At 38.1% G+C, this 27,212-nt stretch overlaps 1 protein-coding gene across 14 annotated transcripts in view; it reads left to right on the forward strand.

Annotated features, from left to right (window-relative positions):
* enox2 (ecto-NOX disulfide-thiol exchanger 2) overlaps positions 1–27,212 on the forward strand; it is a 251,385-nt gene that overhangs the window by 178,544 nt on the left and 45,629 nt on the right. For all 14 annotated transcript variants that reach the window (XM_047354595.1, XM_047354597.1, XM_047354593.1 and 11 more), the window contains one exon: positions 15,220–15,375. In XM_047354595.1, coding sequence (XP_047210551.1) covers positions 15,220–15,375 — 156 coding nt within the window. The remainder of the gene's footprint in view (positions 1–15,219; positions 15,376–27,212) is intronic.

Here is a 27,212-nt window from a genome sequence, read left to right on the forward strand (position 1 = left end):
TATTTTATCATCAAAGTGTGCAACTGCTTATTGACTTTAGGCTTTAACTTTAAAAGTAAAATCAGCCAAAAACATCACCTGCAGCAACAAGGGACTGTAACATTTGGATCATTGGATGGATCAGGGAGGCCTTTGGTCGACTTAAGATTCAAGAGTGATCCCATTATTGGGTTTGATTCTGATTTTTGAATCTAATTGGTTTAATCTCTGTCATTGAGTATTCATAATGTGATTTCTGTGCTTCAAATATCTATTGTTCTGCATGACTTGTCTTGTTTCTTCCTCCTTATTCTCTGTTGGGAAAAAAAGGCTGCACACTTAATCATTTTAAATTCTCAACATTCTGCCAGACAGGTTAAGCTTGTTTTTAGAATTTCAAGAGGAAAAGAGCATGAATTGTAATAATGGGGCAGTCTTCTAGTTCCTGCTAGAAACTGATTTGCTGTTTAATTTCTACGTACCTTCAAACCCTTCGAGGCACATTTGTAGTTGTGGTATATTAGGTTAGAGCTACTACTGTTGTGATATCTGAATATGACAAGCTCAGATTTATCAGACTAGTAAAATAAAGCTTAGTTATTACATCCACAGAGACATGCGCTTACTGTATAACATCATTCAAGTCCTGTGTGCCAAGTAGGTGGGATTTTTAGACAGGCCAGCTTAGAGACTGTCGTTGTACTAACGTGTTGACAAGGCCAAGCTCCTAGAAGCAATAAGACCCAAATCATCTGAGAAGACGAAGCAGAGGGGCAGACTGCGTCTCGGCAGGGAAACAATATCCCCAACACATTATTGATCTGCAGGCTAGACTTCAGGACAGTTTACTGTAAGGAATCTGACCCATATCTGACAAGGAAGGTGGGGTTCATTTTATCTCTGGCAAAAATATTGATTGAATGCTCGGCTCTAGTTATAGCTGCAGAATTGCACTTCTTAACTTTTAACACGCTCAATTTTCCTAAGTTGTTCTTTTGCACAGTTTTGTGCAGTCACAATTCTTCCATTCAGTCCATGGCGACTATAAAATGGCACGTGTTTGGTTTTTTGGAAGCCAGAAATCTAAATAGTGACATGAACCATTTTCTTTTTCCACTCAAGAATTAAGTAGATGGACTTCCAGTGGTTATGGAAAATTAAAGTAGACAGCAGTTATTTTTTCCTTGCATAAAGGTTTCAGAAATATCTCAAGGACTTATTAAATGGCTACAGTGGATGAGCAGTTTTATTTTGAGTGATCATGACCCCTCACATTGTTACCGACCTCATAGTGTCTGCAGTTTGGTGAGTAAAATCCCTGACACATTGTGGACTGAATCAGCAGGACTCAGCATCTGGTTTTAACATATTTGACATCTGACAGAGAGAAAAAATCTCCTCCAGCAGAGTTCATTATGTGTTTCCCCAACATTTATCAGTGTTTTCCCTTGTACAAAGTAGAACCAGATGCAAGGCTCTGGAGTTCTTCCTCTATATTCATGTCCAAATACAGACTTCCCAACCTGGTTTTTATTATCTAACATGGCATATTTTATGTTACTGCTTTCATTTTTGTAAACTGCACTTCAGTAAAGTTGGTTCGATGTATAATATGCCAAAGTAGGATCTATCCTTCATGGCTTTTTTTATTTATTTTACTTCTTTGAATCATAACGGTAACATTTGTTTGCTATTTAAGTGCTTTGTTAGTATTTTGGCACTTGATAACATGCACTCTACCCAGCAGGAGGTGTTTGATGCTTTCATACCAAACATTTGGCTCACATGTTCAAGCTAAAAGCTGTTTTCTAACTCTAAACTTCACCACAGCCATTCCAGAATGATTTATGCTTTCCAAATAAGTCCCTGTATTTTTAACTTTCCTATGGATGCCTCAGTATCACTGTCGCAAAGCCTTACAGATTGCTACATTACATTTTTAAGAAATCTTCTGTCACCTTCTGTCGACGTTCAAAAACATTCATGCCAATGTGATAACAGAGAAAAACAGCATTATAAGACTGATGCAGCAGCTCAGCGCTTTTTAACAGCGACTATGCAGAACGGGGAGAAAATTAAATGTGCTGAAGCATGTTTTACATGTCATTTTGATTTGGTTCTCCATTGAAACACCATCTCGTGCAAAGTCACCACCATATTCCTGTAAAATCTGAAAAACGTACTTCTTTAGCTTCTACTGATGTCTGGTTGTCTATTTATGTCCATCTAAACTTGAAGGTTAGGTAAAACACACCTAAGGAGCAGCATCATTGCCCAGTACTCCCACAGTATGTGTGGTTCAAAGAAGAAAACTATATCTCCATGTCAACATAGCCGAAGGAAAAATGTCTACGACAAAATAAGACAGAAACCCCACACTCAAAAAGAACACTAACACTTGTTGTGATAAAAAGGACATCCACCATAATCAGTTCTTGAGCTTTACATGTCTGGACATCAAACATATCTGGTTTTTAAAAGGTTCGAAATGTTTTTAAATCTTACCCCAAATGTACTAAAACCACACAACATAGATTCCACATAGCTCATCAGATAAAATGGAAAAGGCAAGAGTTAAAAACAAAGTACGTCCATGATTCAGTGCCTGGTAAAACCACCTTTAGGAACAATACCTTGCAGCAAGTGTTTTCTGGATGATTTTTTCCATTATCAGGCTCACGTTGTTCATCTTTTTTACAATGTTGTTTAAGTTCAGTGAGGGTTGCATAGCTCTCTTATGGTCCTACCACTGCAGTTTGAGGCGTAGACTTTGGCTGGGACATTGAAACCCCTTGTTTTTGTTTCTTTTTCAGCAGTTCTGTTGTAGATTCACTGCTGTAATTGTAACCGATCATCATGACAGTATTCAGGTCAAACATTAACTGTCAATCCGAAAACTTCAGTTTCGACTGCGTAAAGCCCAAATATAGAGAGGAGTTTATGGTTGGCTAAATGAATGCAAGTTGTCCAGGTCTTGTAGGTGCAAAACAGGCCCAAATCATCACACCTCCTCCACTGTGCTTGACAGCTTGTATGACCTTGTGCTGATATGGAATGTTTAGTTGTTTTTTTGTCCAAACAGTGCAATCCTCGCCGGGGATTCCTTGCAAACGCGGCTTTTCAGGAAGAGCTGATTGGTCTGATATTTTACAGTCATCCCTGAGCCGTGCCGTGCCAACCATAATGGACGGCCTCACCGATATGTTGTCCAGATATATAAAATTCCCCTGCAGGCTGGCTAAACAGGCAGAAATGAAATTATGGTTTGCAGCAAGGAGCTTCACATTTTAATCAGAGCTACGACTTCACTCATACTGCTATAAGGGCACCATCTGTTAATGAATTTGCTTTTGTGGATAGAAAGCATTTTCTTTTAATGCGCAGACAGCTTTCTGAATGGAGTAGGGCTTCCCCCATGTAACCCTGGAGTTGAAAGGACACAAAGTATATTGGTTGCTGTTGACTTGTTACTCCCTCATGATTACATGGACAGGAATCAAACCAGAACTATTTTGTTTGTTTGCTTACGCATTTTCTTCTTTATATCTATCATTACGTCTCTATTATTACTGTATGGGTCAATTTGATTGTTCTACTCATTTTCTTGTCTACATCTGTATTACATGTGCTGTCTGACGCGTCAGGCTTGGGGGGGGTTGGCTCTGTGGTCTCTATTAAAAAAACAATTAAATGTGTTTTAAAAAAAGAAAGCAATTTAATTCAATAAATGTGCAACTCATTTGTAATGCGCAAACATGTCTCACAAACATAGTGGCACGTTGGCCTGGTTCAACTCAGGATTCCTTTATACTAAAATAATAATTATTCTAATTATAACAGTTGTGTTGACAACAAGCCTCAAGCACACAGTTTATGTGGTGACAGTCTTCCAAATAGAAATATGGAGGGCATATTCACATCATTACAATGATTTGGTACTGTATATATTACAATGAGCAGAATTAAGGTATAAATGAGCTCAATGCAGCAGCTAGCCAGCGAATTTGGAACTGATACAGACGTTGTAGAACTAAACGAGTATGAGCCGACAAACGTTTATTTTTAGCCCCTTTTTTTAATCAATCTATGATGTCATTCAAGAACTTGTTGGTTTACTGTAATTCAATACAAATATCCCTCAGGGTGTGGACAGGGTCTCTATGTGATTGCACCACAGCATCGTTGCCATGGGTGTTTGGACATGTGGTGGTGCCTTCCAGGTGTTTATACTAATCTGCATATTAAGGAAAGGTGTGCGGTAACATTTGTAATGGTTTTATACAGGTGATTTGTTTTTTGTTTTTTTGCGCTGCAATTTTCAAAATTTCTCCCTACCTCCAGCTTTTAGCATAAAAGTTGTACACTCCTTTATGCATGTACCCCCAGGCAGCTAGTTTTTCTCCTAAATCCTACTGAAGCTGCTAAGCTCCACTTAGTTTTCACTTAGCATTTTGACTTCATCTGTTTGAAATCTTTTTCGGTGTTTTTTTCTGACTTGTAGTTACATTTAAAATAGGTAAAACCTGGAAAAAACTAGATAACCTATATTATCATATTTGACTCCCATATACTGTACCTACATTTATTTTATTTTTCTGTAAATAAGTGGAGAACATTGTACAATTATCTTGGTTAAACAGCAAACTCAATTCAATAACACCCTAATATGTATAAAGTGTCTCAGCAGCAATGCTATCCTCAGATATAAGTCTTACTAGAATCATAGCTTTGATTTCAGTGTAAAAAGCTTACTTGCTTTTCAACCCGGCTCTGCAGTAAAATTATTAAAGTCTTGGCTGACACAGACACACTCCAACATGAGGAAAGCACTTATTTTTCAAGTTATTGGAATTAATATATATACACATAGTTTTGCATGGACCCACACGTGCTCAGACACTCTGGAGAATAGATAAGCAGCTTCCTGGGGCTGTCAAGTGTTCACTGAATAAACAAGCACCCCTTTTGTCTCTTACATCCCACTCGCCCTCATCTGTTCTCCACAGTCGCTGCAAACCCCAATGCTCTGAATGCAATGAAATATGTGGAAAGCTAATGTCATGCATCATTAGGCACTCATTGATAAAGTCCCTTTCACACGTGTTTAATGGGTCATTCCCACACATGTGTTTACCTGGTTTAACATCAGCAGTGCATCTCAATAAATTTGCATGTAATCAAAAATGTAATTTATTTATGTAATTTCAACTTAAAATGTGAACCTGTGCTATAGATTTCTTATATACATAGTAATATAGCTCAAGTGTTATTTCTCTTTATTCTAATTACTATGACATAGTTGATGACTATAAATTTTTAAACAACTGTGCTATATTTCATGCAATTATTTCTGAAAATTTGGATGCTTTGTCTTAAAGCTAATGAACACCCCATCAACCTGAAGTGACTTGGTCAGGAACTGCTCAGGTCTGAAGCCAGGGTTGTGTGGCTGTATGTTGGTGGAAGATCTCCTCACCTAGTGCATGCAGTATGTCAGAAAGAAACGGAGGAGCAGCTTTACAGCTATTGAAATGGGACTTTTCTGAGCGTACTACATTTACGACAGCCATGTTTTCCCATTGAAGGCTGGTTATAGTTAAAGGTTTATGTGTCAGGCACAGAATAAAGATTCTGCAGGGAGATATAAAAAGGTTGAGTCTTATTTAGATGTAATAAATTCAGGCAATGGTGTAACTTTTTTGACAGAAGGAAAGTTTTTCTCTTAGCCTCTGGGCAACGGCAACCGAAAGATTCCAATAAAAAGAAATTAGGCTGGAGATGTTCAAATGAAAAAACAGAGATGGTGACTCCTGGCAGAGATTGTGAGAGGCTTCATCTGGCATTGTTCCAGGTGGCATGGCTATCTCGCCTCATTAGAGAATATTATTCAGAACCCCTCGCAGCAAATGCCTGTCTTCCCTTCAACCTCCCACCCACTGCAGAGAGCTAGAAGGGACGCTTACCCTGGAAATCAGAGGAGGGGAAAGGGGAGGAGTGAAGACGATGACATTAATAGCTCAGGGCTTAACACAATCAAGTCCCCTTTTTTTAAAGTACATTTTATTTTTTTCTGTCTTCACATCCTGATTTACAGGCTACTCAAAATGCAATTACTTTGAACAGACCTCCAAGACAGAGTTTAACATCAAAAGGACATGATCAAAAGGAACAAGAAAGAAAAAGCATGAGTGTAGTAGTCTCAGAGGCAGTTATATATATGTGTCCGTTAGCGTATTTCAGAGCAAGACGGTGTATTTGCGAGTTTCAGTTTTCCAATATGACAGAAAATACAAAAGAAAGCTCACTGACAAGCGCGGTAAAAAGGATCAGACAGATGCGTGGCCACGTGTAGGTGGAACCACCCCCAGGTTTCTTTTATTGTTCTCCTTCAAGAGAAGCTCTATGCTCTTTACCTCTCTGTGGAGTTTCTACAAAGGTGGACTAACACATCCCTCCTCTCTCACTATAAATGCACAGAATAATGGCTAGCAGTTGAGCTTATATATAAAGTGAATTATTCAAAAGGCATCGATTGTTAAGACCTGCCTGTATTGATTAGTTCATTAATGAGTTTCTTTAAGAGGCAACAGTTTCATCTGTTTAGTCCTATGATATTACTATTCATTTTTTATGTTTATCCTTATCTTTTCCTGAATGAGTGAAGCAAACGGCATTGAGCAGACCATTTAACCTTCAGAAAGCCAAGTGATTAACTACTTTAAATACAGCACATTTTTCCAAGAATATTTTGTTCCAGAGGCTTTGCCTGTTGGAAATCTAGCAGTTACTGAGTCTACTTTTGGCTGCAGTAATTCTATTATGTAGTAAAATGTGTGAAAGATTTACTTTCTGTGCTACTACAAAGTTTCATTGAGACGTTTGGATTCCCCTTTTTCTTTCTCTTTAGCTTTATGCAACAATTGCCTACAACTGCTTGTTTATCTCCTGTTTATGTTAAGTGGTAGATCCTGCTTATTAACCTCACTCTTCCCCCACACAATCAGTACTAAATCTAATTACAACATTGATTAATAGATTTTAAAGTCTTATTAATCTCTTGCAATGCAGTTTATGTCAGAGGGCTTACTCTATTTAGGGGAAACAGTAAATGATGACAGCCAATAAATGAACCAGGTAAAATATTATCCAAGACATTGCTATTACATGAGTGAGCATGCTAAGAAAAGCAATATAGTCATTTCAACCACTTTCCGAAGAAAACCATAAAAGAAAATTGCCAATAAAATTTGTTTTATGTCGATGCTTAGTATTTGAACTTTGATCTCCAGAAAATATTTTCTGAAACACCTATTTGATTGTCCACTTTTTTAGTCAGAATCAGCTATATTGGCCCTGATTGTGTGCACCAATGGGGAATTTGACTTCAGTTTCACAGTGAACAGACATATTCTTCTACTTCCTACACAGGTGTTAAAGGTAGAACAACTGAAAGATGGCAGCAGCAACATGTTGACATTCTACATTCAACATGTCTTATTTCATTTTGTATATAAAACTGGAATGCTCTAAGTAATGCAGGAATAAGCAGCTGTATTTGTGGGTTTTATGAATGATTATTGCTTTCTGTATTGCTTCAAGCATATCCACCTGCTGTTTTAGGTGAAGAATTCTCTAGTTTGTGATCATAGTAACAAGATTTTTAATACATCTTTCTAAATACAGTACCAACAAGTAGGGGTCAGTTCAGCCCTCATTAGGAAAAAATATATGATTTGAGGGTCACTTCCCTGTTTGGCAAAACAGGTGACAAGATAACACGTAGTATTGCTTTACTTTTTAGTAGCCAACCAAGCTGATAAACATTTTGCTGCATTAATTCATGTCGCTGTAGAACGGAGCATTGTATCTCAGCCGTGGAGCTCAGAATGACAGAACGCCATCATCGGGCTGTTCATGTCCATGAAGCTAATGTTTAAACAGATAGCATTAGCTTATGTCGTCAGGGAGGTTTACTATTTCAGGGCACAGGAGTTTACTAACCTTTTTAAGTTGCTCTCCAAAATCAGTGTCATTTGTAGCCCAAGGGCAGCTAGCATTAGGCATCGCTCGGCATATTTTTTTCTTGTCCTTCAGCCTTATTGGGTAAATACCTCCAAACAGCTCCTTTGTTTGCATATTTATTTTCAGGATGTTCTCCCCATGTAAGCCCCATGTAGGCTGCAGGAAGGGAAGGGGCTGAGTTTCTCTGATGTTGCAGTGCTGCTGCCCGAAGAAGTGAGGCAAATGAGTAACTTTGAATAATTAATTTTTCTAGTATTGATTATATAAAATGTTGATTGTTTTGACAAGCCTATTTACAGTACTGTAAATCAGGGGTTCCCAAAGTGGAGGTCGGGACCCCACGGGGGGTCATGAGACACCAAGTAGAGGGTTGCGAGATGATTTTCTGAGTCATTCTGATGTAACCCCTGAGGTGTATGGAGGGCCAAAAGGAAAAAAGTTAAATAAATAAATATATTGTGAAACAAATGTATGCAAATGTCCCATGAAATAAATAAATGTACCAATACATTATTAAATAATGGACCATTAAATTATGAAATCTGCAATTAAATTACTGTGTCCCATTAAATAATTAAATGTCATTTCTTTTAAATAAATTTACATAAAAATACATATACTTATTTACCTCTACAAATTTTTATTTAATAAATAAATAAAGTGTAATAATTAAATGTATTGTTAGAGGGTCACCAGTCTCTGGCACTATTATTTTGGGTGTCACAGGCTGAAATGTTTGTGAACCCCTGCTCTAAATTATAATAAGTATCCTCTAGGTTAGATTGTAAGAAAAACTGTTTCAGCTAATATAATTTTGCACTAATAAACAACTTCTTAACCTCACAGCCACAGCTGATGTGATTTTGCATGCATGGGGACCCTATTATTCAATAGCTTATCAAAGCACATGAGCCACTGAAGGTATCCATTTCATCTGTACCTATTACTTTCTCACATCCTTATGGAGCAATTTTGTCTCACTGTTTTTTACAATGCTTCTTCAGTTCATTGAGGTTTGCACAGCTCTCTATAGGGTCCCATCACAACATTTAAATTGGGTTGAGGTCAGGATTTTGGCTGGGGCATTTCAACACCTTGAATGTTTTCTTTCTTAGTCATTCTGTTGTAGATTTTCTGCTGTGTTTGGGATCACTTTCATGTTGGTGACCTTTTACTTTGACTAAACTTTAGATGTCGGACAGATGTCCTCACAGTTGACTAGAATACTTAGAGTATATAGAGACGTTTATGGTGGACTCAGTAAGTGCAAGGTGCCCAGGTCTATGTTTGCGAACACAACCTAAATCATCACCCCTTCACCACCATGCATGACAGTTGGTATAAAGTAAATTTTTACTTAGGCCTTATTTGTCCAAAGGACATTGTTCCTGAGGTCCAATGGTTCACTTAACTGAAACTTAGCTGAGCTGCCGTGTTCTTACTAGAGAGAAGATACTTTTTCTTGACAACTCATCCGAACAGGCTTACTTATTCATTCTTTTTTCTCATTAACCCTACCATTTAGCATGCAAAGTGAAGGACTATGATTATTAATGTGTAAAACATAAACAAAATTGCAGAATCCAACAATTACAATAAGCATCCTGAAAATCACTAAGTTAAACGGAGCAGAGTCACAATACTACAACAAAACATTAAGAAAAAATCTTTATAAAAACTGACAGGCAGAGTTTCAAGAGCATTATAAACAGTAATTTATTGAATTGTATTTAAACTCAATACATATGGGTTGTTATATGCAATAAACTAATTAGACTAATAATTAGACAATTTCCATACCTGTGAAGATTGGAGGTATCCTAAATGTTTTTCACTTTTGAATAATCTTTATCATTCTAGAACAATGGCAAATTTTTGAAAATGGGCGATATAATGTCTAAGAATGACAAACAACAGCGTTAGTTATCCAAGGTCCATGATTATGTCTTTTCTCATTGAGTTTCTGTTAGCAGACACTAGTACGCTCCAGAGCAGCAAGCTGTCCAGACTCCTGCTTTTATACAAGTGGTCTCTTAATTTGTACTTACTTTTTCCTCTGGTTGTATTGTAAGTCATGGAAACATTTTAACCATGACTGTATAAGGTCACATGACCTCTTTAATATAAAAACAGCATTAAAGATGGCCTGGAAAATGCAAATATTTTCTGCACTCTGGTTTCTTTTCCAATACTTGTTCACACCTGGAAAATGCAAAACTCAGAAACTTCCAAACTTTCCTAGACTTTTCAAAAGAAATGCAACAACGAGGTTTTTCCTGGAAGATAGATTTCCAATTTTCATAAAGTTTATTAAGATTATACTAAGCAGTATGCCAGTTGTCAGGAGGCAGCTGAAAGACACTTGTAATGTTTATCTTATAATAGCAACGTCTCAATTTCTCTTGGTAAAGCCCCAAAAATGACAGACCTTTCCACCTTTCAACAACAGCAATATAACTGGTTGTTTTGTTTCATTTTAAAGGGATTAGCACCTTAAAGTCCTTCTTATCCTACTTTTTTCTGTTATATGACCCACCAGACCTAACTGACAGTAGAGGTATGCATCAATATCAACCAGAACTGTAAACGGAAGAAATGAAAACAACAGCTGCATGTGATCATTCTGGACCGTGAAACATTTCAAAATTCAAATCCGGATCACAGCAGCAAATCCCAACAGTAAGAGGAGCTATTAAAGCAGAAAACTACATGCTCATCTGTGTCCACTTACAGCATGCATTATAATGAGTTGTTACTGAAGGAGAAAGAAATAATGGATTGTCAGTGATGAAAAGTGTCCTCCAGCTATTTTGTTGAAAATGGAGATGAGAGAAGTGTGGTGAGGCTGGGAATCCTGAGGAAGAAGTAAATAATCTCCTTTATTACACACAGCTTGGCTACATTTTTGCTTCAGGTCTCAAGCTTTTAATGGCCGGGGATAAATACACAGCCGAACAAACGCACACCAACACTCAAACACTCTCTTTAGTGGTGAAATGAGCAGCAACGCTGTGAAATAGTACCCTGATGTAACCAGATCGTTTTCTCCATGTGCTCTGAAATCTAGTTTGCTTTCCATCGATGTAGGAACTCATAAGCATATATCCTCTTTACGCCACTGGAGCAGTGGTGTGTCAGACAATAAAACGTGTCTTCCAAGGTCTGTTTACAATGTTTTCTTTGGGTAACCTCCCACAACACTACTTTTGGTGTTGGAATCTAATATTTGGTTTTCCTCGCTTTCTCAGTCCACCACTTCTTATTTTCTCTCCTTTCTTCCGTCTTTCTTTTCTTTTTACAACGAGAAGGAGCAATCAATCGCCTAGCAACAAAGATACTTATCCAGTTCCTCTCACACCTGGTTAGAGACTGATGCTGAGGTCATCAGTAGATATGTAGTTTTCATTCATTTTCTTTTAATCTTACTTGATGGGCTCATTTTTTTCCCATAAAGTACTTGCTTTTTTCATCTCAATTCTGTCTCTTTCCTCCCAGTTTTGTCCTTCAGCCAGTTTTATCTGTCTTAGTATATTATTTCATCCTGTCCTTTTCCAGGCACACTAATCTGTGTCTTTAGGAGTGCGTATATTTCTTTATTCTGCCTCACTCTCTGTCATTTAACTCATCAATTTATTTATGTTGCAGCGTGCTTAAAGAAAATTGGTTTGCAGGAAGTGTTTCTGGATCCATTTAAGCCAAATAGGTACTTTACTGTCTTTGAAGGTTAAAATAATCAAAGCCCACTGTTGTATTTTCTGCAGTTTAAAGTGGAGATAGAGAAATAAAACTAACGTAAAACAAGGCTAATGCGCATTCATTTTCCAGGTTGGGATAAGTGTGAAACAACTTACATTTTACAATTCCTTTTTTAATTATCTAAATGAATTTAAAGCCCACATTGATTTATATTTAAATTAAATTACACACTTTGTCTCTGAACTTAGGTTGTCTTCCAACCCCAAAACCATCTTGGATCAGGGTTTTAAACTGGGACAAAAGAAAAAATAAATGAAATGAGATTGTCATTTTCCATACAGCTGAACTGGAAGTCGGCTCCAGCTTCATGTTGCTTCTTGATTTGTGTAACATACACACAAAAAAACAAGCTATTGTAAGAGAAAGGTGTTCTACTCAAAAGCCCAGGATAGTTAAAAAATCACCCACAAAGTCTAGAAAATGTTTATAATGGAAAACTTAGTAGACACCTTGTGAGAAATAAAAATGTATGAACAAAGGTAGAGCACAAAATTTAACATGTGTAAACCTTGGATTTAAAAGTCACGTTAGGCACTAAAAACACTCCTATACTTTGTATTCCTAGTTCAGATGTTAAGTCAAGTTCTTTTTGGTATCTAGTGGAAATAATTCAATGGGGATTTAAAACGAGGTTGAACTTGCTCAGCCAGTGCTCTCTTTGTGTAAAATGTCTTCTTTTGAGCACAATAAAGGAGCAAAGTAAAGTCCATATACATGTTTGGTGAACTAACCAGACAAGAAAATTTGTTTAACAAGAGCTTTTCCACCAATACTGATCCAAGCTTTGAAAACAGCTTTTTGCTAGACATTTAAGCACCCAGACAAGACAACAGAGGAGACAAGAGACCATTATGCCAGCATAAAAACCTATTTCTTAAGCTTCTACTTAGGGTTTTCAAATGGAATATAAAATATGCTGTGGTAAACACCATCTCTCAATCATTTCCGGAGAGATATTTTTACAGTATTAGTGTTGTGAGTTTTAAAGGAATGAGAGTTGCCTAACTGTATCTTTTTATTAGGCTTACAGTTCTTTTCAAAATCCTTCACACTCCTTAGTTTTTATATTTTGTCATATTGTAACCACAAACATCAGTCTGTTTTATTTAACTATATGCGCTAGAGCAAGAAAACGTTATGTATAATTAAGTGGAAATAAAATAATGCATATTGTTTTTATTATTATTATTTTATGTCTCCACCTGCTTAGTAAATTAAAGTCAATTTTGCAAAATAGCTCTGGCTCATGCAGATTAGACAAAGAATATCTCTGAATTTTAATCTGTATGTTTTGCCACATATTTTCAATTGGTTTTGCGGTCTGTGCTTTAACTGGGCCGTTCTAACACATGAATATGCTTTAATCTAAACCATTCCATTTTGTATGTTTTTATATATTTGTCTGTCGTCGTCCTGCTGGAAGTTAAACGTCTACCTTGGTTTTAAGTCTTCTGCAGCCTCTAACAGGTTTTTATTTCATTGTTGCCCTGTTTTTTTAGAACACCCTCTCCTTCCCTACCAGCTTCCCTGTCCCTGCTGAAGAAAAGCATGACCACAGCGTGATGTATTTCAGATGACGGGGTCTCATTTTCAGCCATGGTGTTTTGCATGTTGCCAAACAGTGTAAATTTGGTGTCATCTGATCAGAGCACCTTCTTCCACCTGTTTGCTGTGTGCCCTGCATGGCATTGTGAAAAATTTTAATCAGGGTTTTCTTTTATCAATGACTTCTCTCTTGCACAAGTAACCCTAATAAAATATAATGTGCTTAATGAAAAATGTGTTTTTTCTTGTTTTCTTGAAACTTTGACATAGGCAATTATGCTATGAGCCCAATGAAATGCAAACAAAACAAAAAAAATTCAAACCATGTATCGTCTTTCTTCCACTTCATGCACTACTTTGTCTTAATCTGTTACATAAAACCCCAATAAAATACATTGAAGTTCATGGCTGTACCCTTGGGGCACTTTTTCTAAGTTGATGGTCTCCATCAGTTAGTTTGTTTTAGACCTTTGCTGTTTAAAAATGTATGCTTTGATCCAAAGTAAGGGCCGAAGGTGATACTGCAAGGAAGAACACATCAATTATAGGATTCTTCAAAAAAATTAAGACACATCTTTAAATCTAAGTGAGAATGGTTGTGTTGTTCTTTGGTGTTTGCTCAGTACTTTATGTTAGGGTGGGAAATAAAAAGACAACCTTTTCTATCGTAATTGCAACATGTGGGCTGACATGTATGCTGTTTAAGTGGAAGAGTAGTAATTATGAAATTAATGGGTAAAGTACAGCGGAATAGCTACTGCAGTCAGCATGTATGCGTTATTTACAAGATTGAAATGAAAGAGAGTTTATGCTGAAAAAACTTTACTAAATATATTTTAACAGAGCACAAATCTAACCAAAAAAAGAAAATGGATGAGAATGCGCTGTCAGTATTTGCTCCAATAACAACCAAATCTATTTACTGTAATTTAAGGTAACATTTAAATTATGTTCCTAAAAATTCTTTGTGGATTGATCTACAATTATTTTCCAATTGTGTTATTGTGTTTTGTACACTGCTTTGCTGTTTTACGCAACCTGCTTTAGCATTATTTATTCTGATTAGTCTAATATTGAAGGTGTGAGGGTCTCATTCTCTCTGCTGTTGCTTTCCAGATAGCATTTAATAACCTACGTCTGCAGTTTCACAGCCAAGCTAAAATAAATAATTAAAAGGTGCTTGTTTTGATGCGTCTGATTCATCATGTTAGTTTTTATTTATGCATATCATGATACTGATTCCATCGACTTTCACTCGCAGTCAGCAAATACCACATTCTGTAAAGTAGTTTCCTTCTTTCCCCTCAGTTTGCACATAATTTCTGGTGAAGGATTGGTTTTAGTGACCGGTGCTCCTGCATGCTCGCACGCAGGTGCGTTCACATTAAGCAACCTGTCTTATAAATGTCAGCTCCAAATCCTTTGCAGGTGAAGCCGAGGCTCATACTCATTTCACATCGTTCCTTACAGGCAAATGCACTTAAAAGCCTGTGTGGCTGCTTTGGATGCCAACGTTGTTTATATGCGTGTGCTTGTGTCCATGTTTTCACACCCCACCTTGTAAATCAATATTGCAAAAAAATCTTATCTGTGATTTAGGTTTCAGACTCAACTACATTATCTATGAGTTCATCATTCAAACAGCTGGGGTGACAGAGAAGGAGTGACTCAGTGAAAACGTCTTAAAATATGCATGTTGTTTAGCAGATGATTTATTCATGAGGGGGCTGTGTTTGCCATTAAGTGTAGGCTGCTGCTGGGTCAATGATGTTGGCTAAAGATTCACAAAGGGAAAAAGCACAGTTTGAAATGCAATGTAATAGGTTCTGTTCGGGTTAAAGTGATTTTGGGCCAGCGTTCTATGTTGTGTTAGTAAATTTCTGTTTGTTCACATTTCTGTTTCTTCCTTGCTTCTAGATTTTGATCCTAATCTTGGCATGATGGCTGGAATCACCCCCATAAATCCCATGATGCCCGGTCTCGGCATGGTGCCTGCACCAGTCTCCCAGGATGTACCAGTTGTGAAGGAGATCATCCACTGCAAGAGCTGCACCCTTTTCCCCCCCAACCCTAGTAAGTCACAATGCCGTACAAATCCTACATTAGGCAGCCTCCACATTGGAGACGGCCTGCGCAGCATTCATCCCACAAGGCAAGAGGCAAAAGAAAGAAGAGTGGCAAACCCAAAATAAGTTAATAAAAAATGATTTACCTACAGTTTGTGTAAAATAAAAACTCACTTCTTATTTCTATTATTGTTAGGTTCATCTATTACTCCAGAATTGTTGGAACTGTCTTTACAGATAAAAAATTTTTTTCTTTAGCTGACAACATATCTTTAATCTGGGGTCAAAAGCTCTAATCACTGGGAGATTGCTAGCTTCTGCTGTACCTTGGTCTTCATGGACATGTACCTAGTGGTCCCTTATTTTAGGTGCCCCGACATCGTCACAGAGCACTGTGCCCCAGTTGTTATTAGGGCTTAAATGTCAAAAGCCATGACTAGAAACTATTCCAAACAGCTCAATTTGACTTTCTTGTAAGCAAGGAAAAAGTGCAGTAGCAGTCTTTCAACCAACCAACTGACTGGCAGTGGGCAGAAGCAAGGGGGGCAGGGGCAGCACTGCACTGCGCATCAGACTAGTGTCTGATTAAAAAGTGGAAAATTTTCAGTGGATTGGAATCTACAAAGTTTAAAGACCTTGGTGTATTTTGACAACATTAACCACTCCATTCTTATTTTTAACAAATTTCATTTTCACACACACGCACAGACAGAACATGCATTTACGAATGTCCTCTGTAAAAGCCATTGTTCCGTATTTCTAGTTTGTATTTTCGTTTTGATATACCCACCTAAACTTAGACTGCAGCTAATTAAAAGTGAACTTCAGCTGCATTTTTTTCTACTCATTTCTCAGGAGTAAGAAGAGAAATGAAGTATTTCAGGAGAACCTACAAGCCCTGAGGTTAAACAAAGGATGAGCTTGTCTAAAAGATCCCAAGAACTTTAAATCTTGTCACAATCCATCTTCTAAACAAGTAAAACTTTTGTCCCTGTGTTCTTTGTGTCGTGATATGCATACGTGAAAGAAGAAGTCAACCAGATTGCTCAATTTGTTTTAGACTTAGTTTTTATCGATATATGGGGTACAAGCTTTAGGTTCAAACTGGGGCTTGGCATCCTTTAAAATTTAGACTGGAACAGTGGGGATTTGAATCATCAAGACTATCCTGACCATTCCACTTCTTGTTTTTCACCCTTATTTTACCTTTCCACTCCTCTGTTTTTTCCTGTCCAACGTGCTCTTTGTGTCCTGTTTTGATCCCCAGCTCCTCTTAAAATCTTTGTTCCTGTCACCTCTTTCACTCAAAGAGAAAAAAACAGCTAATCTCAAAGCCTGGTATTTTCAGCAACCAGGCAAAACTGTCTGGAGCTGGTTCCCCTCATGAAAGTCAACTAACTCACGAGGCAGACGACTGGCATGTGAGAGGCCCAGAGGGAACTGCCTGCTATTACGATGGTGGTGGATTGATAGTGCAGCTCTGTGACGCTCAGAGATGTGCTGCCAGGGTCCGCAGATCCTCATGGTGTCTCTCCAAACAAATTAGTCTTGAAAGGGGCCAGAGAAAAAGCAGTTCACATTTATGTCTTGGTTTGTCTGTCCATCCTCCCTGTATATTGTAAACATTTCTGTTTGTGACTCAGAAGGACTGAATCTCATAGAGGGTAATACTTTGTCAGTCAACGCATTAAAAGAGTGACGAGATATATTCTGAAGCGAAAAGAGCTTTTTGAATGATGAGGCATCGTAGCACAGGCTGCTTAAGGGTTGGGTGATGGTGGCATCACAATCACCAGCCAATCAGGATTGGCATAATAAGAAGAAAAACGTTTCTAAGTAATACACAAAGGGGACACATCCCATAATGCAACATCTCACTCGGGATACTCTAATTACTGGGAATATGCAGGAAACCTAAAAACCTGCCTTTGATGTATTTCAGCAGTAGGATTTCTGTTAACGCCCCCATTTCTGTAAATTTTGTTTCAAAGTGAAACCCAAATCTTAAGTAATGAAAGGACAAAAAAGGGAGCTACATATTAAGTTAGAAGTTTCCTAAATTAATGCCTAGTTAGAATCAAGCTTTTGATTTTTTTTTTTTATTAAAGAGGACAAAATTGAGCATATTTTCAGAAAACTCACCGGATGTCTTTAAATGAAGGTATTTTCTCTGAAGAACTCAACCAATTAATTTGTTGGCCTTATAAATTGGCTCCTGCATGATTTTCCTATATGCTGGCATTTAAGGATCAGTCTTACTTTCACAGTTCTTCAAGGACTATCCACCTTTAGAGTGCTAATTCTGCAATAATTTGTTTCAATTCAGTTCAGTTTTATTATATAGCGCCAATTCACAACACATGTTGTCTCAAGGCACTTCACAACAGTCAGGTACATACATTCCAATTAATCCTAACAATTGAACAGTGCAGTCAGATTCAGTTATTTGTTCAAATTGGATAAAAAGTTTTTCTATCTAAGGAAACCCAGCAGATTGCATCCAGTCAGTAACTTGCAGCATTCCCTCCTCCTGGATGAGCATGTAAAGACAGTGGACAGTCACTGGCGTTGACTTTGCAGCAATCCCTCACACTGAGCATGCATGTAGCGACAGTGGAGAGGAAAAACTCCCTTTTAACAGGAAGAAACCTCCAGCAGAACCAGGCTCAGTGTGAGCGGCCATCTGCCACGACTGACTGGGGGTTTGAGAGAACAGAGCAGAGACACAAAGAGAACAAAGAAGCACTGATCCAGGAGTCCTTTCTATGGGAAGGAAAAGTAAATGTTAATGGATGTAGCTCCTTTAGTCGTTTCATCTAGAAAGAAAGAACAGATCAACACATAGAGTTAGTCACATTAGAAGCTCAGTCAGTAGCTATGTCTAGGAGAGAGAAAGGGTTAAACACTGAAAGACAGGGCTATGTGAATCATTGGTAGAGGGTGAGCATTAAGTTGTTGCCAGCAGAAGCTCAGACGATGCCCCCCTCCAGAAAGGTGTCACAGGTAGACACAGAGTCAGGCCAGGTGTAGCTTCTAGGAAGAGAAAAGAGAGAGAACATAGTTAAAAGCTGAAATAACAGCAAACAATGCAAAATTGGAGAGTAGTGTGAGAATGTAGCGGAGGGTGAAAGTGGTCATTATGTTCTCCAACAGCCTAAGCCTATATCAGCATAACTACAGAGAGTTTAATTTAGTACTTTAATGATGATTTATCATTTACATGAACAAACTGGAATCTGTCAGACAAATAAGATGTAAACCAGCCTAGTGCTTTTCCCCTGATCCCCACAGAATATTCCAGCCTTTTTAAGAGAATATTGTGATCGACTGTATCAAATGCAGCACTGAGATCTAACAGAACCAGTACAGACACAAGTCCATTATCTGTCCATTCAAATTATTCATAAGTCAAAGTTTACATGAGTAGACTACAGTGCTTTCTAACCATGTATAAATATCACAAAAAGCACTTCAACAACTTTGTATACTGACTAGAGGGGAGTTTTGTGGATAATTTTTTAACTCAGTGTCTGACCTTTTATTAACTGGTGTCTCATGAGAATGTGATCCTGTGTCACACCCATGTGGCAGCTGCTGTAAAACAAAAAAAGTAATTACTTTTCACTCTTTAAACTGACTGTAGCAATTTACTTTAGGGCTTGCATCACCAAAACAAGTCTCTGTGTGCATTCCTCACAGACTATTCATCTTAACCTTTACTTAGGGATTTTCAAAAGCTGGCAAACATTTCCAAATTCAACATGCTCCATGACAGTGGATGAAAACTCGAAAAGATGAACAGAGCAACTTTGTTTTATCCTCTTAAGCCTTTGTATCATCAGTTAAAGCCTATTGTAATGAATAAACGAAAATAACTTTTTACATCTTTGTGTTTCCTCTGACTTCATTTTAAACATATCAATGATTCAACAAACAGGGGTTTTCTGTCATGCACTCAAAAGGATAAAACAACAGTTTTGCTGTATTCAGCCATTGTGATATCTGCTGAAAGTCTTGCTCTCTCTCGCTGTCTTGCAGCCTGAATGAACCAGACATCGCTCGACGTGTTGTAGAAGACACTTTCATTTTAAATAGCTTTTTACGTCTGTGCTTTCTGTGAACTTTTTTTAAATACATTAATGATCCAAAAAACTTTACTATTATTTTTAAACAGACAAAATAATTGACATTTAAACTTGCTTAACCCTTTTTATATTAGCTATTATATATTGTGCCTAGCATTACAATAACCAGGGTTGCCATATGTATACCCCAGAAAAATCTAATCCTTGTCTTGATTCCTAGATTTCAAAAAGGCTAACAACATTTTCCAATCCGTTATGTTTCAATGAACAGGATACAGCAGAAAAACCTTGCCGTGGTCAGCCTTTTTGCTATCAACTGAAAGACTTGCTCTCTCTCCCACCCTAAATGAACCAAAGACAAGTCTTGAAATGTTATAAAAAATGCAGTTCCCTATCAAACACCTCACTTCTTTTGAAAACAACTAACTTTAAGTCTTCTTCTTTCAGTAACAGCTTCCACACCAAAGTGTGTTTTGGTCAGTGTAACCTGACGGCACTCAGTGTGGTGCTTTCACTACTTGAAGAAGGATCGTATTTTTGAGTTTGTACTAGCTAGACAACAGTATGGTTCGCTCAAACTGAAAACCATTATCAGCCAATTGCTGATATACCGCTTATTCCATAGTGGGTCACAGGGGAGCTGTTGCTTATCTCCAGCAGTCTACGGGCGAGAGGCAGGGTACACCCTGGACAGGTCGCCATTCCATCGCAGATCCCTACTCTTAGTTATGAAGAAAATCTGGTAAATGGAAAATGGATATTTAAAGTACTTACAGATATGTCATCAATGCTGCTCTTTTTAAATGTCTGTTGACATGACTACTACTTACAGCTTCAGGAACTGTTGTCTTTGCACCCATTTATTAGCCTTTCTCTGATCCATTCTATTTTTACAGTACACGTCATGAAAAATTCATCATCGGTGCTCCTCTTAATTCATTTCAGTTCCACTATCAGAGGTTACTCGGACAGGCGCCAGAAATTGCTGTGCAGATTAAAATACCCAGCTGCACGGAAAATGTTTCATACTCCGACTTCAACCGTCAGCAGAAACACTCGGCCTTTAGAGAGAAAAAAGGGCTTGTTTACCTTACTTAGTATTTTTAGGTCAATTTTTCATAATCTCTGCAGCATTTACAGTTGGCTTTCTGCACAACAAGGCAGGCATTTTCACATGTGGTTGGTACATTAGTTTGATTTCTGAGGATTTTAAGTTGTAGTGTCTGTTTCACTGAAACGCAGCAATATTATAGTGATAAATCACAATTCCAGGCCGCATGCTGTCAGATGTACTTTTAGCTGTAATTATGGGATTTCAAAGGGAATGCTACTTATAAAGGGAATAAAGTATTTGACATTTGCAGATGTAAACATCTGGAATTTTCTAAATGATTGAGAATTTATTTGGGCTCTAGTGGCTTTTATTTAAACATTAATTGATAAAGCAAGAGGGAAGCTGTGGTTTACCTCATGGAGCGCTTAATCTACCAGTTTAGCTGCCCCACAACCTGATTCTGAATTAATTTAAGCCCTGGGAGGTGACCTGTTACAGGCCGAGGAGCTGCTTTGAGCCTTAGCTGTATTAGTGTTGCAGATGGTTTGATGCATTAAGGCTTCTATCAAACATCACAGGGAAAGCACTTGTCTCGGCAGCCAGGTTGTACATATGGTGTCCATCCAAGTAGTCATTGCCATCTGGCTGCATGCTCTCAAGCTGACACTACGTGCAGCATCCTCGGTCACTGACCTTTCAGCTGAGAAACAACAACCCCCTTCTGCTCCCCTCCCTCCCTTCAAGGTTTCTCCTTCCATCCTGTCAGTGTGCATCACCTTTAACACCCTAAAGATTTGCATCCTCAACAAGTTCATTTTTCTTTAAACTACGTTTCCCTGCACATTAACCCTTTTTCCACTTCTGCCTACACATAAAGCACTTTAGCTGTTTTTTCTAAATCCTATGTGAAGTTTGTGAGCTTGAATTTAGATCTGTGGAATCAGATTGATTGTCAAATTGGACAAAAAACAAAACTTACATCTTATCTCTCTCTTTCAAACCTTTTTTTAGTTGAGGATGGATAAAAGCTGTTTTTGCACATTCTGTTTACCTGTCACTGGAAAACAAAACAGGGTTGATTGGTCTCTGTTGAAATTGCTAACAGCTAATTGTGAAGCTCTTGGTTTTAAAAATAATAGGTATTTTCTCTACAAGTTATAGGAGATTGCAGATGATGGTGTTCTGCAACTGCAATATCCATGACTCATTTTATTGTTGTTCAGTCATCCATGAGCTAAATGACTTTAAAAATAGACAATCTAACTTTATTGGTCAACAATAAAGCAAGGAGAATTGTCAGATCTTCTATGAGTAGATGAAGCTTGTAGTTCTAAAAACCTGGTGCATTCGGATCAGTTCCTGCTGATTGTTCAGATGTGACATAAATGAACTTAACATGTTTACTTGAGTGTGTCCAGGAGTAGCTTCTGTTAGCTCTAAAATGGTTGACGCCTCCCTGCTGTGGCATCGCCTCGCTCCAGGAGTGGGTGTTTATCGAGTCAAGCTGATGGATGGTGATCACCTTTCCTCAGTGAAGCGGCGGCCACACACGTACGGCTGGCTCCTCGGGCGGTTCTGAACTAAGAATGAGCAGACTGTTTGCTTTCATCAGCATCCATGTAGTGCCCAGGAAAGGTGTCTTGAATTTTTTATATTTAGCTAAATACAAATATGGCTGTATGTTTAAGCTCGTTGTCCTGCTGGAAGGCCAACTTCCATCCCAGTCTCAAGTCTTTTACTGCCCGTCTTTATCTCTGTCCATCTTCTCGTCACCTCTGGCCAACTTTCTTGACCCTGACAACAAAAAGCATTCCCACAGCATGATTCTGCCATCATCATGTTCAGAGTGAAATGTTGGTTTTCTCCAAACACATTTATTGGCATGTAGGCCAAAACATAAAATTTTCCTCTCTTGTTAATATACTGTAGCACCTTCTTTCTCATGTTTGCTGTGACCTCTACATGGCTTGTAAAAAAAATAAACTGCAAGTAGGTCTTCCTATGCTTTACTTTCAATAATGTCTTCCTTCGTGCGTAATTCCATATGTGTTCATTCACAATTTTGTTGCCTTCAGTGAGAATCATACAATGTAAAAAGTCATGAACATAAAGAAAAAATCATAAATGAGTAAGTGGTTCTAAAGCTTTTGACTGGTAGTGTAGTTCAAGAAAATATGGCTATTTATAAGCCTTTTCTGTTAAACTGACTTTATTTAATCTTTTCCTAATTTATTCAAATGAACTGAACACAATGTAATAATATAAAATACTGCACATATCAGCTCAGGGCTCTGCCTCTGCATCTTTGTTTTCCTCCTGTCTCACCTTTTTTTCTGTTATTTTCTTCTTGGCAGCAGTGTCTGTGTGATATAATTTCCACAGTAGATGCTGTGGGGAAAAAAAAGCTTCCTCCTTGCTCTTCCTCTTTGTTGTTCCCTCAGGTTTTAGCTGCTTATTATTTTTCCATGCAAATGCAATCACTCGGAACAGTCACCCATGTTTTCATAGTTGTTATGATATAATCTATTTATTGTAATCTGGAAATCATGAATAGTTCATCCGGATCTTGTTTGTGGCGCATTTGCATAAAATCGTCTTTTGCCATAACAGTGGGTGTTGACACAGCAGTAAGCTGAGGGGATTGCGAAATATTCCCACTCTGACTTTTTAATGGTTACCAATTAATTACCAGACAAAATAACAAGACGTTTTCTATGCCAAAAAAAGAAAAGAAATTTTCTATTGCATTTGCAGCTTGGCACATTTGGACGTTGCTGTAGAGCATCTGTTTCCCTCTCTCCGTCCTCGCTGCTTTATCATCCACTCGTGGGCCGAAAAGGTCACTTAATTTGGAACTCTTTGTTGAATCTGCCAGCAAAGCTATTTCCTGCCATCACAAGCTTTTTCTAAACCATGTTTTTCTTCTTTTTTTTTTTTTGCCCATCTCAACTCAAAACTAGTTTAATCCGCCAGCTCTGGAGGAATGTCACTCCTGAGAAAATTTTGCTTCCACAGTCACATTTTAAGAAAGGAAGCAGCAAAAAGATTGATGGTATTTTGTGTCCATGAAAGTGTGAGAAATACAAAGATGAAACTCAAGAAGACGTTAAAGATTTAAGGCTTCACTCTGAATTAGGGCGAAAGACTTGGGACTTGACTTGGACTTGGAAAAAATGACTTGTGAACATCTATGGCATTCATTCATCCATCTATCTAGTGTGTTTTTCCACACCCTGTATTGAAACCCATAAAATTATAGTAAAGTTTTGTATTTAGGCTTTTAAACACTGTTTTGTTGTCTGACTTTCAAAGGAATGCATCTCCAAACTCACCATCTTACATAGAAACCAGACAATGTCAGCTGAAAGTTACCTTGCGATGCCGACTGACTTCTAAGATGCTTCTCATTCTGTTTTGCAGAATTGGATCAGCCACCCTGTTGAGAAATCCCTCCAGGTTGTTTTCATTCACCCTGTTACTACTCAAATCTTTCTGGTGTAGATGAGGGTAGACTGAAGATAAGGCTGTCACTTTATTTGTGTAGAGTAGCTGTTTGTGCAGCAGTGACTTGTAAAAAAACAAAAGTGTGACATATGTCTGCAAAAAATAAAGTATCAAGAGTACAATGGTTTAAATGAGCTAAAATAATTTGATTGTGACACATTTTAACTATATGAGGAAGAAAATGCTACAGCTGTATTGCTATTGTCAATGTACCTAAGAAGATCTCAGTTTTTAAATCACGTTGGTCACAGTTAACATATCTAAATGAATGAAAATGACCCCACTCACCCTCCATCTCCTCTATACTACTCATGGGATATTGAGCCAAAATCAACCCATTTTGTCTCAAAGTATTGATGTTTGCTGGGATGGGAACAGCAGCATCTGAGAGTGCAAGGCCTATCTGGAAATACAGCATCCTCAGCGTTCCACTGATTATGCGGTTCACTCCTCATAGACCTCACTAATCACATTCATCATGGATGAGAAGCCTGATCTATTGGAGATTAGATCAGTCAAAACTCATCTGTGTTGAATAAATGATTTCTAAAGTGCAGGAAACTTTCCATATAAAAGGATTTGCAATCACATTGTTGCCAAAAAAGATTTCATTTTTATGCTTTTTAGCATTTATCTAGCAAAAACTGATCTGAACATGTTTCTTTTTAGGTCACATGTGTTATTTTTGTGACTTAATTGACTTTTGCAGCCTCAACCTTTAGAATTGGGCTGTCTTTATAAAAGGTCTTTCCGTCTATGGTATACAGATTTCTTTCTTTTACTTTAAATGTTGTTCGGTGACCCAAGTCATAATTACTCAGATTTTTTTGGAATTAAGGGTGTTTTTCACATTGAAGATGGTACTTTTTTTCAGGACATCCGTAATGGGTATATGATCATTCATACAACTTTTCATTTGGGGTCAGGCTTGCATCTGAAAGTGTTTTATTCATCTTCATCTCTAAAATTGAGAAATATGTATAAACAATGTAGTGTAATGGCAGTACATATATAATACATATTACATATTGCCTTCCATATTACATATGGAAGGCAACCCTCAGGTATCATGGCATAATCATAATTGGTGGATTGAAGGGAAGTTAATTTTTTTTACATTTGGCTCCAACACAGGGAGAAGGTTATGCTGCTGCAGCTAATTATCCTGGATGAACATGCAGGAAGGACGTTTAGAGAGAGCAGATTATTTTAATAAAATGATCCATGGACAGCAGGAGACAAACACTTTATGCTCACAAACAACACTTGTTGTCACCTCAGTGGTCTGGCTAACTGTTTTTTAAGCTGTCTGTCAAAGCAGTGGAAAAAATTTTGTTGTGTCCTCATCTCTCAGTTCTAGGTTCTTCATCCCCTTAAATAAAAGAGTCCATTTATTTCATAATCCTGGGACAAAAGTCTCCAATGTGGAGAACATTTTTGCTGAGGGAAGAGAAATCCTGCCTCTTCACCTGTGTTCTTGCTTACACCCACGTTGCCTGTGTAGATGATCTTTGTGGAAAAATTGCTCTCTTCACCCAGTAAATGTCCGCATGTCTGGTTGGACAATGAAACTGAAACACCTGTCATTTTAGTGTGGGAGGTTTCATGGCTAAATTGGACCAGCCTGGTAGCCAGTCTTCATTGATTGCACATTGCACCAGTAAGAGCAGAGTGTGAAGGTTCAATTAGCAGGGTAAGAGCACAGTCTTGCTCAAAATATTGAAATGCACACATTATGGGTGACATACCAGAGTTCAAAAGAGGATAAATTGTTGGTGCACGTCTTGCTGACGCATCTGTGACCAAGACAGCAAGTCTTTGTGATGTATCAAGAGCCACGGTATCCAAGGTAATGTCAGCATACCACCAAGATGGATGAACCACATCCAACAGAATTAACTGTGGACGCAAGAGGAAGCTGTCTGAAAGGGATGTTCGGGTGCTAACCCGAATTGTATCCAAAAAACATAAAACCACAGCTGCCCAAATCACGGCAGAATTAAATGTGCACCTCAACTCTCCTGTTTCCACCAGAACTGTCCGTCGGGAGCTCCACACGGTCAATATACACGGCCGGGCTGCTATAGCCAAACCTTTGGTCACTCATGCCAATGCCAAACGTTGGTTTCAATGGTGCAAGGAGCGCAAATCTTGGGCTGTGGACAATGTGAAACATGTATTGTTCTCTGATGAGTCCACCTTTACTGTTTTCCCCACATCCAGGAGAGTTACGGTGTGGAGAAGCCCCAAAGAAGCGTACCACCCAGACTGTTGCATGCCCAGAGTGAAGCATGGGGGTGGATCAGTGATGGTTTGGGCTGCCATATCATGGCATTCCCTTGGCCCAATACTTGTGCTAGATGGGCACGTCACAGCCAAGGACTACCGAACCATTCTTGAGGACCATGTGCATCCAATGGTTCAAACATTGTATCCTGAAGGCGGTGCCGTGTATCAGGATGACAATGCACCAATACACACAACAAGACTGGTGAAAGATTGGTTTGATGAACATGAAAGTGAAGTTGAACATCTCCCATGGCCTGCACAGTCACCAGATCTAAATATTATTGAGCCACTTTGGGGTGTTTTGGAGGAGCGAGTCAGGAAACGTTTTCCTCCACCAGTATCACGTAGTGACCTGGCCACTATCCTGCAAGAAGAATGGCTTAAAATCCCTCTGACCACTGTGCAGGACTTGTATATGTCATTCCCAAGACAAATTGACGCTGTATTGGCCACAAAAGGAGGCCCTACACCATACTAATAAATTATTGTGGTCTAAAACCATGTGTTTCAGTTTCATTGTCCAACCAACCCCTGTACATTTGACATATTTTTTGTAAAAATGTAATCTCTAGAAAACAATCAGGCCATAGACTGATAGCAACTATACTGTCAATATGAAATCAATAGCATACATCTTTATAACTGCCTCATGTTCAAGTCTAGTCCATTTATTATTAGCATCAATAAAATTTTTATATAAACTTTAGATTTATTTATTTATTTATTCATTCATTCAATTATTCATTAATATCTCTCATGTTTTAAACACATTGTTGCTCAATGGATTTTTTACTACTCGAATAAAATCACATTTATTTTCTACTGAGTTAAAAAAAAGACAGGAAATTTACCCTGACACCCTCGCTATTGGCAAAATGAATAATGAAAACAATTGCTGCCATGGTGCATATT

This window comes from Girardinichthys multiradiatus, chromosome 23 (genome assembly GCF_021462225.1).
Source record: "Girardinichthys multiradiatus isolate DD_20200921_A chromosome 23, DD_fGirMul_XY1, whole genome shotgun sequence".
Taxonomy (NCBI): Eukaryota; Metazoa; Chordata; class Actinopteri; order Cyprinodontiformes; family Goodeidae; genus Girardinichthys; species Girardinichthys multiradiatus.